At 39.9% G+C, this 16465-nt stretch overlaps 2 protein-coding genes across 3 annotated transcripts; one reads left to right on the top strand and one right to left on the bottom strand.

The window, feature by feature from the left end:
• The first annotated feature begins 640 nt into the window (after positions 1-640).
• si:dkey-26c10.5 (uncharacterized protein LOC563797 homolog) lies at positions 641-7463 on the top strand. 2 transcript variants are annotated; one of them, XM_031744259.2, is made up of 7 exons: positions 641-795; positions 1044-1142; positions 4080-4187; positions 4472-4600; positions 4969-5120; positions 5256-5353; positions 5689-7463. In XM_031744259.2, the coding sequence occupies exons 1-7, from the start codon at positions 708-710 to the stop codon at positions 5816-5818; spliced, it is 804 nt and encodes a 267-aa protein (XP_031600119.1). In that variant the 5' UTR covers positions 641-707; the 3' UTR covers positions 5819-7463. The 2 variants fall into 2 exon arrangements, with proteins under 2 accessions (XP_031600119.1, XP_031600121.1); XM_031744261.2 differs by lacking the exons at positions 641-795; positions 1044-1142 and adding an exon at positions 3805-3999.
• On the bottom strand, positions 6102-16201 carry trpv6 (transient receptor potential cation channel, subfamily V, member 6). The gene is made up of 17 exons (XM_031744290.2): positions 16110-16201; positions 15789-15930; positions 15595-15692; positions 15385-15507; positions 14654-14794; positions 14371-14469; positions 11010-11185; positions 10767-10913; positions 10580-10659; positions 10339-10474; positions 8808-8894; positions 8637-8713; positions 8382-8547; positions 8163-8229; positions 7796-8064; positions 7595-7701; positions 6102-6636 (listed from the first exon to the last, which is right to left on the bottom strand). The coding sequence occupies exons 2-17, from the start codon at positions 15917-15919 to the stop codon at positions 6405-6407; spliced, it is 2136 nt and encodes a 711-aa protein (XP_031600150.1). The 5' UTR covers positions 15920-15930; positions 16110-16201; the 3' UTR covers positions 6102-6404.
• Positions 16202-16465: the final 264 nt, after the last annotated feature.

Here is a 16465-nt window from a genome sequence, read left to right as displayed (position 1 = left end):
GTGCTGGTGCATGCCATCCCCGTGTGGTACGCTGGATGCACATCAGCCGATAAGAAGAAACTCCAGAGGGTCATCAAAACTGCAGAGAAGGTGTCCACTCTCCACCTTGGACTCCATTGCCAGCTCTAGATGTCTCTCCAGAGCCAGGGCAATTATAAAAGACCACCTCCATCGTAACCACCACCTATTCAGCATCCTGCCCTCTGGAAAAAGGTTCAGATCCATCAGGTGCAAAACAACAGCCTAAAGAACAGCTTCTTCCCGTGGGCTGTCAGAACTTTTAATTCAAATTAAGAGTGTGAGCAGCTGCCTTCCATGCGATCATACTAGTATTCTGTTGCTGCTATTTGGTATTTATTATGTTGATGTATTTTTTGTGCAATATTTTGGCAGATGTGCAATTTCCATAGTCCTTCCACCCTTATTTATTAGTTTTATTCTAGTGTACATAGTGTTCCTATATATATTTTTTTCTTCTTCTTTTGTATATTGTCTTTTACTTTTGCACCTTTTGGTCTTGTCACGTAATTCCATTGTGCAAGCAACTGTACAATGACAATAAAAGGTCTAAGTCCAACTCCAACTCTCAGTCACTTAGTGTCTGTGCAACTGCATGACAAGTTACATAAGCTCATTGTCAGTTGACTAGGCAGGTCTGAAAAGCTCCAGCAAAATCGAAACTTTGAGAAAACAAGAAGAGGGAAGCCATGGAGATGCAAGAGATCCCCAAAGAGACAGAAAAAGGCAAAGAAGGGGATGAAGGACCGAGCGAACCGATGCTGGAGGTGAAAGAAGGTAAAAAAAAAAAAAGCTGTTTACATTGTACCAAAGTCTAACTGAAAATTATGTGTGCAAGTCATGCAAATGTTATATATAAAGTAAACCGTGCAAAAGATTCAAAACTTGTTTAACAAAAAAAATCCTAAAAGGTTTGAGATTTTTTTAAAAAAAGTTTACTTTAGAGAATCCAGATTATTTGAAAGCTGACCACAGTTGGTTCATTTCTCTTGCTAAAATGTGTCCGTCTGTATTTTTATCTTTAGAGGAAGCAGAACAAGACCACTACGCCAAACTGCAAATTGCATCTGAGGATATCTATTCAGAAGCTTTGTCTGCTGCTGGTGAAAGAAAACCAATACTAGGTACAGTTTTACACAAAATATTTGTGTCCTCAGCTGGTTGGTTGCCCAGTTTGTTGCCCATTATGGTGCTTACTCTTTCTTGTTTCAGTACGTGCTTTAAGTAAAACACAGGATTTAGTATCATTATTATACACAATAATAATAAATGTGCTTTTTGTCTTTATAATCTACCATCTGGGAGATAAATTAAAGAAGTAAATATTTTGGTTTCTCACAAAAAATGATTCAGCCAAAGAGAAGAGAAAAGAAAAAAAAAAGCAGAAGTGTTTTTTTGGTAATCTTCAGACCGCATTACCAGTTACAGTAAAATGTGTATAATAGTGACCATTGCAGTGATATTGTGCATGTTTAAATCTAAGAGAAATTTACTGTAGAGTCTGTGTAATACTATTTTTTTTTATTGTTTTTGTAGTATTATCAAATAAATATAGTACTGTACATTTAATATATGGTATTAAATGTTTCAGTTTGTAGTATTTAGGGCTGTGACCGTCTTTTTATTTTTAGTGTTTTCTTGTTGTTGTTTTCTTGTTTTACACTAAAACTTACAATGTAGAGGCAAATTTCTCTACAAAGACAATTATCTTTGTTTAAGATGCAATACATTATTTGTTGCTTTTCAAAACAAATGAATTTATTGACCATTTTGTCCAAAGTAAATTGTTTCAGCATAAAAAGCCCCCTCAGTTGTTTCCATGCATTTATAATGCTAATGATATGCATCAAGAAAATGCGTTTTTACTAATATATGGAGATCTTGCAATATATAAAAAAAGAATTTGTGTTAAAAAGTAGAAAATGAAAATTACTGCAGAGTAATAATGTAAGTTTACCTGAAATATAAGGTACTTTGAAATATTGCTGTTATATAATTAGAAGCAGTACTAATACTGCTGCCACTGCTAATAAATCTCACCATTAAAGAGTAATATACAGGAAAATAGAACTAGATATATTGGTAGCGCTTCATTATTTCGCAACTTATGGTGTAATTGTCAAGAACTGTCTGTGTAATTCTTCTAAATCACATGGAAATTGTGCAATTTGCAGTTTCTAAAAATGCTTATAAGCAGGCTCAGCAGAACACGGGATTCAGGCTCTTCAGTTTTAATGGAAAGAAGAAATTGTTTTTAATTTATTGTGTACTTTGGGATACTTTAGAGAAAAACTTATTGTGTCCTCTTCTTGTTTAGATTTTTAATTGTATAATCATTTATGTTATCATACAATTAATTACAAAAATATTTTCTTTATTAATGATTTGTTTAGCACTCATTTTCATGTCTCTTATAGAGTTATATGTGATATAGAATATTTTACTAATAATTACCTTTTAACTACACATTAGTATCAAAGGTACTGGCTATATCGTAAAGGGTCTGAACCTCCCTTACCACATTATAATTATATATTATTTTTTTGGTATTTGAATACTGAAAAAATAAATTAAGAAAATAATAGTTTCTCTTTACTCTTCTCTTTGTAGGTATATACTGGAAAGCTAAAAACAATGGCCAATGTGTCCAGAATACCTATAGTAATTAAATTTCACGTACGTCAACTGTAAATGCTAAGTATCATTAAAAGTAAGCATGTTTAGATAATCAAATTACATCCTAAGTCCAGAAGAATTACTTACGTAATTGTGTGAAATTACTCTGTAAGATCTGGGCTGTGTTACGAAATGCTACTGCTATAATTTATGCTGGTTAATTAAGCTTAGTTCATGAGTTTTTCTTCATCCGTTACATCATTTTAATCCAATTTGCGTGCAACCATTACGATAAGACCACATGTAGTTTGAGGTTGCTGTGCTGTTAATGTAACCCAGTCGAATAAATTCGCCCGCACCCTGAAGGGAAAACGGTCTGACAGGAAGTCTGTCTGTTGTGTGTCTTTACAGAGAACAATTTTTAACTAAACTTCCCTCTAACCACATTATTCACAATCTGTTGTAGTTTGGCCTTCATGTTGAACTTCCATCGTTCTTTATTGTTGTAGTGAGTCAGTTTAGCCGTGAAGACAACAACAACAGCTGCATAAATAAATAAATAAATACACATTGCTGTGCCATGACAACATGGCACAGCAATGTGTTTAACGTTTTTATGATCACTAACCCACAAAAAGGCAACAAAGCCAATTAAAGCTATCGCAGCATGAGTCATGTTCTTTTTTGCAATTTGGTGAAATCAAATAATGGTTTTGTTTACAAGAATATTTTGTTAATTAGATTAATGGAAGATATTTTTATTACATTGCTGAGGTACAAACAAACAAGTCTTGCTCTCTTGTGCTTCATTAAGTCGTCACCCACGTCCTCTTTCTTTGCAAAACCTTGTACTATAACATGATATTTACAGACGAATGTTTTAAATCTGCATCGGTGACGTGTGCATCCTCCATATCTCCAAAGCATTAGACATTAATACTGATCTGAAGTTACTTATCTGCTGTTTTGAAGGAGAAAGTCTGCTGTGTCTGTGTTTTTCTCAGAACTTTGTCACAAACACAGACACTAATGTTTAAAATGAGAGAGACAGCGAGAGAGATTAAAGTTTGGGTCATGCAAGGACAAGCCAGGCACTGTGCTCCATGAATAACTTAGGAATCTATGAAGGTCAAGTTGCTATGGTGATGAGACAGAGGGGGCGTCCTATAACTGCACTGTTGCAGCCAGACTTGAGTCAGCAGAGAGGAAGACGGAGCAGAACAGAGCAAACAAGCTTTCTCTCAAATACCAGGACATTTTTCTCGATGTACATTAAATTCTGCCGCAGTTACGGTGAGGATAAGAAAGATGAGGCTGATGAAAACTTGCAACCCAAGTTATCGGTTGAACTGGAGGGGAAGAAAGGTAGGAAGACGGAGCTTTTGCAGGCTTCATGGCGGTCTTTGTTGTGCTCATTAACATTTATCTGATGTCGTCTTCCTCAGGCAAAGAACCGACTGGAGGAAATGTGCGTCTGTACCGTGCAGTGTGCCTTTTCCTCACCTTATTGTGCATCGTCCTTCTGGTGGTTGTCATTGTCCTCAGCCTGAAATGTGAGTAGCTGCAGCCATGGATCTGAATTCATGTCAGTGCTATGATAACAAACCCTTCCTGGCACCATTACGTTCATAACACCAAAGCAGATTACGTAAGACTGAAGGTCCTGGCAGAGCAGGATCAAAATGGTGCACAGTGTTTTTTCAGCTATGGATTTTTTAAATTCTATTTCTCATAACAGTACATAACAAAGGAGTAAAACTATTGCTTATTGCTTTGCTGCAGCCTCAGGGCATTATTCCTTCTCTCAAATCTCCTCCCATTGTGCTCTGATTTCTAGTGCAAACTGGACCCGCAGTCTGCCCGGTGATAGAGGAAAGTGCAACAGCTAAAGAAGCAGTACCTGCGTTTGATCCAGGATGCTCCTTCGACACCTGCCAGGCCCGCTTCCCAGCTATTCACATTAAACGTGAGCAGGCACAAAAAGTGGGGGGGATTCTTTCTTAGTCACCTTGTTTTTAGCAATAGTTCTGCTTTCATAATGATTCAAATTAGTTTTTAAACAAGTCTCGACTCAAGTTCGTGTTCTTCTTTGGTGTTCTTTTTTTTGTTTATAAAACAGGAAACATTGAGACTATTTTAGATTTCTGTGCAACTGAAAAAATACATGCATAAAGATGAAAATATGATGAAAATTAAATCACAAACAAAACCCTTGAATATGCAAAGGAAAAAAAGAGTGTGGGAAGCTTCGGGTCTGATTAACAGCTTTTTACTTTTTCATTAACCTGTTTTTTAAATATGCTTTTCCTGTTATTCATTTCTCTCTGCTTCCAGATCATGGCTGCCGGCTGTGTGGTGACGGGTGGATGACCTTTGGCCGATCTTGCTTTTTCCTGTCGACTTTTAGACTGAAGTGGCACCAGAGCCAGCAGAACTGCACCTCCAGAGGGGGATCTCTGGCTGTTATTACAAGCAAAGACGTTCAGGTGAATCTGATACCTTTTATGCTGCTCTCTTCCTTCCTTGAGTTGTTAACTATATGCTTATATATTACAAGCAAGCAGTTTATGAAGTGGTAATAATTGCTAATAGTTACGCATCAATGGTGTTTTTTCTTTTAGGATTTTCTGACACAGAGAGGGAATCTCCAATACTGGATGGGCACCATTCAAAAAGGCACTGAATGGACCTGGGTTGACGGCACAAAGCTGCAAGAGAGGTCTTTATTCTATAAATAGTTATTAAAACAGACAATTGACTAATACACTAGTTTAGACATAGTTGTTTGTGATTTATATCAGGGTTATGTGGGATTTGCCACTATTGCACTGTGCATATTGGTGTTTGGGTTTTTTTGGTCACAGATCCATCATAATAACACATTATATGTAAATATACATGTGTTAGTAAGCTTATAAAATAAAACATTTATTGTACAGCTGTCAAATTGAATTGCAAGTGTACCTAATAAAGTGGACACTTTGTTCAAATTAAAAAAAAATCCAGATATAGATTGCAGAACAATAGTTAATGACTCTTCCTTTTGTTTTGCAGCTATTGGGCAGAAGATCCAAGAACTGGGGATTGTGGGATCCTCGACAGCACAGGACCATCCACCAGAAACTGGATTAAAGCTTCCTGCAACGTCGCCACTTACTTCATCTGTCAGCTGCCGCTCTTGTAAAAGAACCGCGAGCAAATCTGTTCGGCCAGCAAGCATCAAATTCAACAATAACATGTCAAGACATCTCTTTCCAGTATCAAGCAAAGAAATATAAACAAGCTTTTTAGGTAACAGTTGCTAAGTCTGACACTTAGCAGTTTAATTACTGTAGATTTTCTTGCAGCATTGTGTGGAATAATTTCTGCTCTTATATTTGGATGTAAAGCTTTGTAAGTGCCTTGCTCCTTTGTATTGTAGGATTTTATTATCTGCTGCCTGCTTTACAAATGAAGAGACAGTGAAACTGTTTCAAGAAAGTTTTATTCTCATATAAAATTACTCATTACCTACATGATAAGATGAATCTCTATATTTTTTAGCATATATTCCTGCTGGACATCTTTCATATTTCTATAAAAATCACAGTCTGTTCTATGGCATAATACTGCGGAAATAATTGCACTGTTTACTATATTGAAAAATCAAGATAGTGTGGTTCTTTCACCCCAAGGTCACTGAAATTCAGCAGTTCTTTACATCTACTTAATATGTATGTGACTCAAAGTTGATGATAGGAAGGAACTTCTGGGTTAGACGGCATCTCTCTCTAAACATATTTAATGTCCTGTTCCTCCTCTGCCTCATCCTGCTCCATCTCCAAACCTAAAGCGCTGTGTCGAACCAGCTCCCACCATCCTCCTTTGTTTTTAAGTCTCAGCTTCAAGGTTCCCTTGAAGTCAGAATTCTCCTCTCCCTCCGTTTCCTTTTCATCCTCTTTGGAGAAGACGTTTACGTAACGCCTCATCTTTTGCAACATAGAATCATTTCTTTCCTCAACCCTGCAAAGAAGATGAATAAAGAAAATGTCACACATGTTTCAAAATTAATTATGTTACACTCTTCTTTTTAGTTTCCAGCTTTTTTGGACCCCACCTAAAAAAATTGCTCACTGACACTAAATGAAAGCCTTTGATGGACTTCACGCATGGGTAATGCTGTGCCTGCAGTGACAAGCACCATTCTCATTGTATTACTAATACTACATATTTTCCCCCTACTTATACATATATAACCTACTATTACACTTAAAAGTGTGTGTTATGCACATTTTCCCTCTCTGACTGTTCTACAGTAGCTTTCCATAGCTCGTAGTTAAAAATAATCCTTATTAGTCTTATACTGGGGTTTAGAGCAGCTCATATTTGTCCAATTCACTTTATACTACTTGTCTTCTGATTGGTTGGCCCTCACAAACAGGAGCTTTGAACTGCAAGAGCTTGCAGTCACAGTTGTATGTCAAGAGAAGAAAGAACTTAAAAAAACTGAATTACAGCACTTCGAAGTTCAAGCTTTTGGCTTTTGTTTTTCATATTTTCTTTCATATGAGCATTCACCAGTTGAGATAAAATAATAAAAAACACAATCAAATGAATATTTGATGTTTTGAGAAATAGACTGAATTGATTTGATAAGATTTGTACTGAAAGGCAGCTTTTGTTAGCCAGGCTGATTGTTTTTCCACTTTAACCTTGATGATACGGACACAAAAATGAAAAGAATCGACTGAAGAAGAATCGAAGTCTAAGAAAAACATACAGACTTCCCACACTGTTGACTGTAGGAAGTGTGAAAGTAATATAAGAACTACAATAAAATAAGAATTGAGCATGAGCTGTGGCTGTAGTTTCTGTACAAACTTCCTGTTTGACTTTATTTTTAAAGATAACCTCCCTTTCTGCTATATTAGCTGATTTCTGTGGGGGTTTTTTCTGTTCCTGACACAAGGTAGCATCTTACCTGAGATACCAGCACTCTTTCAGGCCATAGTTCAGCCCACAGACCCCAAGTCGAGGCCAGAGACAGCGAGGAAGCCTCCTCTCCAGCATGAGCGTCGTGGCCACCACCTGAATAACAACATTGCAGCTGTAAACATGACACAGCAATGCTTAACGCATGCTGAAGAGGTGATTACGCATGTGTGTGTAATAACCCTGTTACCTGAGTCCTCCAGAGCTCATCTCTCTCCTGGCCCACCCTCCATTGTGTGTCACTCATCATGGCGGTGAGCAGGTTTAGCAGAAGGATGTGGGAGACCAGAGAGGAGGTGCAGTGCAACACATGGACAATCGCAGGTATAGGGATGGTGTGGTCCACAGGCAGATCGATGAGGCCAACGCTGAGCTCAAATTGGGAGAAGAGGCTGATGGGATATGAGCGATATGCAGGAAGGGAATCTACCTCCTGAGTCATGTAGACTATCCAGAGGGCTGAGAAGAAAAAAATGTTTGTAAGAGAGCAGGAAGGTCTCCTTTAAAGAATGTCTTGTGATATTTGTGTTTATTTTTATTGCCAACAATATACTCACAGGTGGAAAAGGCAAAGAGCACAATGGAAATCAGCCACATAAACTTTGTCAGGTCTCCAAATATAATCTAGGGGGAAATGAGACACAAGCGAGCTCAGTCTGAAAATGTAAAACCTCAAAAACCAAAACAACAAATGAAAACATGTGTGCGCAGGTGTGTGAGCGGAGCAAACTCATGTTTTTGTTACTCATGGAGCTCGTGTAAAAACCCATCCGCACCTTCTGTATCGTGATGACGTAAGGGCCAAGCATTTCAAAGCCACGGGCGAAGAACATGACATTACACCAGCCGAGGACCAAACACACCGCCATCACCTCGGCCTCCCTCTGCACCTCACAGACTCTGAACACCAACAGCAGCACCACCAAGCAGGCATAGCTGATACTGGTAAAAAAAAAACAGCAACAGCAAGGTTAGGCAGTGTTCCCAAACATTATGCTTTGCTTGGGTTCTCAGAGGGTGTGCGTGCTTACAGGATAACATGGAAAGGGCCTCCCAGTGCCGTCTGGCCAAAGTAGCGCTTTGCTCCAACTCTCAGAATGTCTGGGATCTGTTAGGAGCACAGGGGATGCATGAGGTCAGAACAGCTCACAGTAATGTACTGTTGCATATTTTTAAACAAAAAGCATATTTTAAATGTCCACCTCCAGCACAAGGATGACAAAAGCTCCAATGACGCTGATGATCTCTCCTGCCAGCCGCACATTATCCCCATGTGTTGTATAACTCTCCTGAGGTGGACAAAGAGGAAATAATGCTGTTATAAATATTAAAATCTTATTATTGTCTGACTGTGTAACTTATGTAGGTGTACAGTTTGGCATTTACACATGCATTCAGTGGATCATATTCATTTGAATTTTTTACGTAAGTTATGGCTGAAGCAATTTTGGGCAAAAAGACCTCTGGTGGTGCAGTAGTTGAGGAAGTACTAACTACCAAAGTAGAAGTGACACGCTATGAAAGTGTTGCCTTCCTAAAATGTGTAGCAGGCCCCAGTGCAGGTGGGGAGTGGGAAACTAGGGGGTAATAATGGATTCAATTAGAGGAATCTGAATTTTTGAGGCAAAGTTAAATAAAGAAAGCTTTATTGATTCTGTTGTGCTGATTTTTATTTAGCTATTCCTTTACTGGACATACAGCTAAGCATTTGTTGTGGGGGAGGGCACTGGTTTAGCTCAGCTCAGGCTGATCAGATGACCACATCTCCACCACACCAGGCCAAATGCAGCAGCCTGGGTTGGCTTGTGAACCCATATGTCTTCTAAACCCTCTTTCTTCCTCCTTTCCTATCTCCTGTTAACTAAGAGCTAAGTCCCCTTTATTAGACGAGCATTTCCTCACTTAATAAAGCTCAGAAAATTCTCCTAAAAATTGTTTTAAAGGCAGTTTTCAGGCTTTCTTTGAAATGCAAATGCTGAAGAATACCCAGGAAATAGTCTGAGCACAGAACTGAACCCAGGCAACTGCAGCCTTTCAGAATATGGGTGGCCTCCACAACCAAGTGAGCTAAAGCAGCACTCACACTTGCCGCCACAGGAACAGAAAAAATCTTTAGCACATCGTACCACAATACTCACATTCATTTTTCACTCCTTATCGTATAATATCTAGTTTTTGTTATTGAATCAAATCTTTTCTTTCTTTTTTCTTTTTGGTTGCTGCAGTACACTCATTTCTCAACTAAAATATTTATTTTTCTTCTTTACTGTAAACGTGAATAAGTAGTGGGGACTGACCTAAACATCTACACCCAAAACATCAACTCCATAAAACTCGTGTAATAGAAGTGCTAACTGAAAAAATTAAACAAAGAGAAAAGGGTGGAAAACTAAATCAAAGTACTCATTATGCAGATTCGGTCGACTATTTGGATCATAATAATTTGTACTAACACGTGAGAGCTGCTTTAATGTTACTTCTAGGCAGCCAGCTTTATAAATGTTGATATTTTATTTCCAAAATGTTAATCTGAAATATGACACTTTAAAATAAATGTGATGTAATAAAAATTAAATTATATTTTTGGGATAGTTCAAAAACAGTCAGTACATTGAACATAAAAATTTCACTTTAGGTATCTCATTAAAAATATTTAAAACAGTATAGTGAGTAAAATGTTGAGATCTGTTTAAGGTTTTCTAATGTCTATGATAATTCATAGTTCTGGCCCACCTTGAGCGTCTTCTGAACCCAGACAGTTTTGTCTGCATCTGACGTTGTGTAGTTCTCTGGAGCTTTCTTTAGGGGGCGAAACATACAGCACAGTGTGAAAGTCCCGATGTACAAGAGATACAGAAACAGCAGAAACCTGACAACAAAAAGGGAGGAAGAAACCCGATGTGTTAGACACTATTGGACATGCGTACAATTCAAGTATTTTACTTCAGATTTAACAAAATTAACAAAATCTTACCTGAAGTAATGTTTCCCATACAGGTTCCACTTCAGACTAACCAGCTGCCTCACAGGAGTGACCTCCAGGATCTTCCTTGCCTGGAGAGCAAAAATAGAAGAGAAAAAAAAAAATCTCAGAGTCAGAACTAACTTCCTGATAACAATTGGCATTTTCTCCCGAATACTATCTACATATTCTTCTGTACCTCTTTCTGCTGGCTGGCCACAATGACCTCCAGCACTGACATGCTATCGGCCCACGAGTCGATCTCGGACAGGTCATACAGGTGAGAGGTCAAAGGGCCCAGACTCCACTGGACTACACGCCTTTTGTTAACTAGGTGCTGGAATATCTTTAAGAGACAGGGGGTTAGGATAAGATTAGGAACAATCTGTTCCACCTTTCATGTTGGCTTCTCACCATGTGAATCTTCCAAGGCTCTACTCACCACTACGTTTCCCTCTTTTGCAGCCAGTTTAAAAGGTGTAAGGCCTCGGGAGTTGGGAACCATATCAAGGGGCACTTGCTGGTCCAGCTCTGCATCGCGTGCCATAATCAAGTCAATGACCTGGCAGGCAATGTTCTTGTTGGGCTGCAAGACCAAAATGTGAAGCACCGTGTTGCCTGGATGGAGAGTGTGTATGCAGGAGGCAGAAGAAGAGAGGAGAAAGCTATTAATTATTAATAAGATGCTCATATTCAGATATGCACAGCTGGATTAACCTCCTGAAGGTCCCAATCAACCAGAAATCAGTCACTACTCTGCGACTGAAACATTTAGCTACGTGAGCAAAAACTGGCAACAATTAGTTTAGCATTTAAAAATGTTTTTTTTTTTATTTTTAACCTATACTCTCGAGGGTCTTCAATGATCTTCTTTTAATACTGACTCTGGGCGCCCCGCGGCCTTAGTTTTGTTGGACCTGTCCTCTGCGTTTGATCTGGTGGACCATAACATCCTCTTAATGAGGCTTGAACATCTGGTTGGCATTATGGGTATGGCCCTTGGTTGGTTTAATTCCTACTTATCGGAGAGGTCCTTCTCTGTCACAATGGGTACCTACTCCTCTTCCATTGCCCCCGCTACCTGCGATGTCCCTCAGGGGTCTGTGCTGGGTCCTTTGCTGTTTTCTCTATATATGTCACCCCTTGGTCGTATTATTGAAAAGTACAAACTCTCTTATCATTGCTACGCGGACGACATTCAAATTTATTTTGAATTGACTGAGGGTGATACTCATCAATGCTTCGCTTCTTCGATTGTATAAGTGAAGTTACCCACATAGCAAGCAGGTCTGGCCCGGATCTGGTATCAAGCCGGCACTGCTGGCTGACTTCTGGCATGTAAAGACATATGTCATCCAGATATGGGCCAGGCCTGGCATAGATGGCACTGTCTATGTGATAGGATGCAATATCTGGCTCGACTGTGGTTTGGTTTATGTGGCCCAGGTCCATAGAAAACATGTCTGGCCCGGATCTGGCATCAAGCTGGCACTTCTGACTGACCACTGACACCTGACTGGTTTCATGGCAGGGTGTATGTAAACCAAATGTGGGCTAGGTCTGGCAATGGTGGCACTATTTATGTTCCTATTTTCCTATTTTAGTTAGAAGACCCAAATGCCATGTTGCAATACGATACTGCTATTGTAGCTAACGTTTCAAATGCAGGTTTGACAGGTTTGTGAGTGCACACTTTATCCAAACCCTAGTGACGGTTTACTCATCTTCGCCAGTGGGTGGCTGTAGCTCAGGCAGTAGAGCAGCTTACCTAGTGATCGGAAGGTTAGTGGTTCCATCCCTGGCTCATCCAGTCTGCATGTTAAGAGTGTGAATGTGTATGAATGGAGTTAGGAAGCACTCAGTTAAGAGAAAGTGTGTGTGATTGGGTGATTGTGGCATGTTGCATAGAGCACTTTAAGTAATCCGGGAGAGTAGAAAAGTGCTATCTAAGAAGAAGTCCATTCACTGTCTGAACAGAGTTTCCTCATGTTACTTACTAATATGTTCCGGTACATGTTGTTATTGGCTTGATTAAGGTACACATTAGGCTGACATCTGGGGCCAGAGCTGAAACTGTTCTGGGCCAGCACAGGGCCAGCAGTGTGTCTACAACTGGCCCGTGGCTGCACACAACTTACACATGGCTCACATACCGCAAAGAATGACGGCCCTTCGGTGGCCCAGATCAGGTTTGCCAGACGTAGTCCACACATGGGCCAGCACAGGACCACCAGTGTGTCTGCAACTGGCCTTGTGCTGGCCCATGTGTGGGCCACATCTGGCAAACCTGATCTGGGCCACCAAAGGGCCGTCGTTCTTTGCGGTATGTGGGCCATGTGTAAGCACATTGTGTGGGCCAGATCCGGGCCATACCAATTTTGCTATGTGGGTAAAGACTGGCTGCTGAGCAATTCCCTTATCCTCAATGACAAGAAAACAGAAATTGTAATCTTTGACAGTCATACCCCTAGAGCCCATCTAACTGGTGTCCTCGGGCCCTTTGCTGATTATCTTTCTGATTCTGCAAGTAATTTGGGTGTTTACCAGGACGGCTCCTTTAAGCTTGACAAGCATGTGTCCTCTGTTATTAAATCTTGTTTCTATCAACTTCGTTTAATTTCTAAGGCCAAGCCATACTTACCACGTGAGGATCTAGAAAAGCTTATCCATGCCTTTGTCACATCCAGATTAGACTATTGCAACTCCCTATACACTGGGCTTCATTCTGCCCTTCTTCATAGATTGCAACTCGTCCATAACGCCGCGGCTCGCCTTCTAACTGGTACTTGTAGGCTTGAGTCTATCACCCCAATTCTCACTGGCCTCCACTGGCTTCCAATTAAACACCGCATTGATTTCAAAATCCTACTGCTTACTTATAAAATCATAAATAATATTGCACCTAGCTACCTTATTGATCTCCTTAGCGTGTATACTCCCAGTAGAACACTGAGATCGTCTGACTTTTGGTGCAACCTAGGTCACGGCTGAAAACCAGAGGTGACCATGCCTTCGCTTCAGTCGCACCTAACCTCTGGAATAACCTCCCTCATACTATTCACGCGTCTCACTCTATCCAGACCTTCAAGTCTCGATTGAAAACCCACCTTTTTAGCTTAGCCTTCCCGGCCTCCTGGAGCACGCCTTTTAATTTTACTTTCTTGCCCTTCCCGTTCCTCTCTTTTACTTATATTGTTTTATTGTTTTTATCGTTAAGTCTTGCTTGCTTATCTGCGTATTTTTATACTTGTATGCTTGTTTAAACAATGCCTCCCACCTGCTATCTTAACCGCCTTTGTACTTTACTACTGTTTTATTGGATTATGTGAAGCAGTTTGGCTGCCTCTGGTTTTAAGTGTGCTATACAAATAAAGTTTTATTGTATTGTATAATGCCTCAGTAGTGTCTTTGATATGAACAGTCTCATCAATATAATTTAGCTTTGACAAAAAAGGAGCCTGAAACTTTTACCTTTTCAGGCTGATGTCAATTTTTCTTTTTGCATTTTCAGCTGTTGGTTAGATAAGATAATTTCTGGTTTCAGCCTGTCAGTAATTCTCGAGGTTCTTTGAGTTTAAATTACAAGACCAGCGCCAGAAAGCTGCAATTAGTGGCATACCGATCGGGGTTGGTTCTGTCCTTTAGTGGTGAGAATTTTAGACAATGCTGTGATAAATCAAATTAAAAATAAGACCCTAATAACACATGGGTTGCAGAATATTTTGTGGCTTAAGCAGTCACACAGTCAAATTAACTAGCAGTGTAAGATAATACTTGATCTTCTCTCACTCAAGGGCTCATACCTTTGTAATCCTGGATCCTGGTGCTGGCGCCTGCATCGATTACCATGGAGATGATATCCATATTCCCAGCACAAGCAGCAAAAGACAGGATGTGCTCGCCTGATGAAAAGCCATGCGTTTTGTTATTTTGCACAAAAACCATACATTTACATGGCTATTGCTTTTCTCTGACTTGTTTTTATCACATATGTCGGGACCAGTTTGGGGTTTTATTGTCCTGCCACTGGCCTTGTAATTAATGGCTGATACATTTCTTTACGTAAGTTCACTCATGCTGGCTTACCACAGTACATAAGTCCTCCTATCCTCTTCCTGAAATACAGACCAGTGACTCGAGGTGTGGACACGTCACCACCGCGACTAATCAGATGACGAACCAGGTCGATGTTCTGATTCACCACAGCGATGTGGAGAGGAGTAATCCCTGAGGCGGAGCACAGAGAGAAAGTGTACATCAGTTCACTGCCAACACACTGGTTTTTGTTTCACCAGCTTTGGTAAAACCTACACTTACTGCTTTTGCTTTATCCACCACTGTAACCCCAACAGGGTTTGCTCTCCAAAAGCAGCAGATGAGGCCTCATAATTGGAATTTGTTGCCTCTTATTGATTTATTGTTAGATGAATGAAATAATGAAGTAAAAAAAACCTCAGTGATATGATTTGACTGAGTAAAATATTTTCTAAAAGGTGGAGGTTCTCAGTCATCCAGGTCATGATGGTTTAGGGAGCTTAGAAAGAAAGTGACTAAGACTTCTTCAAGTTTCTTGAAGACGTTTCTCAACTCTCATTCGAGGAGCTTCTTCAGTTCATATACGCTCTAAGGTCCTTAGATTATTTTTTTTTTTAAATTGTTGTGTTAGGCTTTTACATGCACTTTTATCCCGCAGATTTTGCTAATAAGCTGAATTATTTGAATTGCAGACCGAAAAGCTGACAACTTGACATCTATACAGTTACACACAGGATTCAGTCTGCATGATGTGCATTGGTGTTTTGCAGTTATGAATCAACCTTGGAAAAGTTCAGAGGTCATGGGCTCGTTAATGAGGTCAGGAGCTCCATCCATCAGAGCCACAGCAGCATCCAGGTTATCATTCATAACAGCAACGTGAAGAGCCGTCTCTCCCAGGGAGCCTGAACAAGAAGATACACCTTCTAAAATCACGGAAAACACACCAAAAAGGCAGCAATGTCAGGTTTAAACTCCTTGTTCAGTCGTACCTCTCTCAAAGATATTCGTGGATGCACAACCTAGCAGTTTCTTGATGCAACCAGCACTGTTGTTTTTAGCCGCATAGAAGAGAGGAATGTCATTTACACTGAGGGACAGAAGGACAGAAACAAGACATCAGATTTATGGTAAAACTTTAAATAGAACTGAATGTACCGGAAAGTGGCGTCAGGCAGAAGTTTACCCTTTTGTGTAGAGCAGAAATGTCTCATCCAGCATTTCGTTCCATCCTTTTTTGTTCTGAAGGCGAAACTTCAGCTGGCTCCACCAATGGTTGAGCTCGCTCGGAGCGGATCTGGCTAAAGACGGTGACATTGGAGGTTTGACTGGAAGTGTGAAATGAAGAGTTAGGAATGTTTTTAAGAAACACAAGAAAGACAAAAGTAGAGTGGGTGAAAAATAAATGCTATGGAGTCTAAATCCACAGGTGGAAATAAATTATTTGTTGATTTTGGTAGCTTTTTTTTATTATTAATAAAATTAAAGTAAATCTTTTCAGTCTTACCTCACCCTTAAGGAATGAAACTGCTGCTCCTCAATCTCTGGTGACACTGAGAGAAACACTCAAAAGTGGACACACCACCTTTAAAAATGTCCCCGAGGAGAGATGAAATCCCTGTGGCATCACCAATATATATATGTCCCAGCCAAGAGGGAGGAGACATGAGAGCGAATGGGTGGAGAAGGAGGATGCGTGGAAAGCTGACAGGTAAGAATAAGACAGTGACGCAGTAATGAGCAAGGAGACTTTCACTGGTCAGAGGTGCCACAGAGAAAGCTGTGCTTCAACTCCCTGTTGACAAGGAACTCCTTTGTCATGCTGATCTAAAATTATTGGCTTGATCTTGTCTCCTTAAAAGC

The sequence above is a fragment of the Oreochromis aureus genome, linkage group 11 (assembly GCF_013358895.1).
Source record: "Oreochromis aureus strain Israel breed Guangdong linkage group 11, ZZ_aureus, whole genome shotgun sequence".
Classification (NCBI taxonomy): domain Eukaryota; kingdom Metazoa; phylum Chordata; class Actinopteri; order Cichliformes; family Cichlidae; genus Oreochromis; species Oreochromis aureus.
The sequence above is the reverse complement of the archived record's forward strand: the minus strand, read 5'-3'. Positions and strand labels throughout refer to the sequence as shown.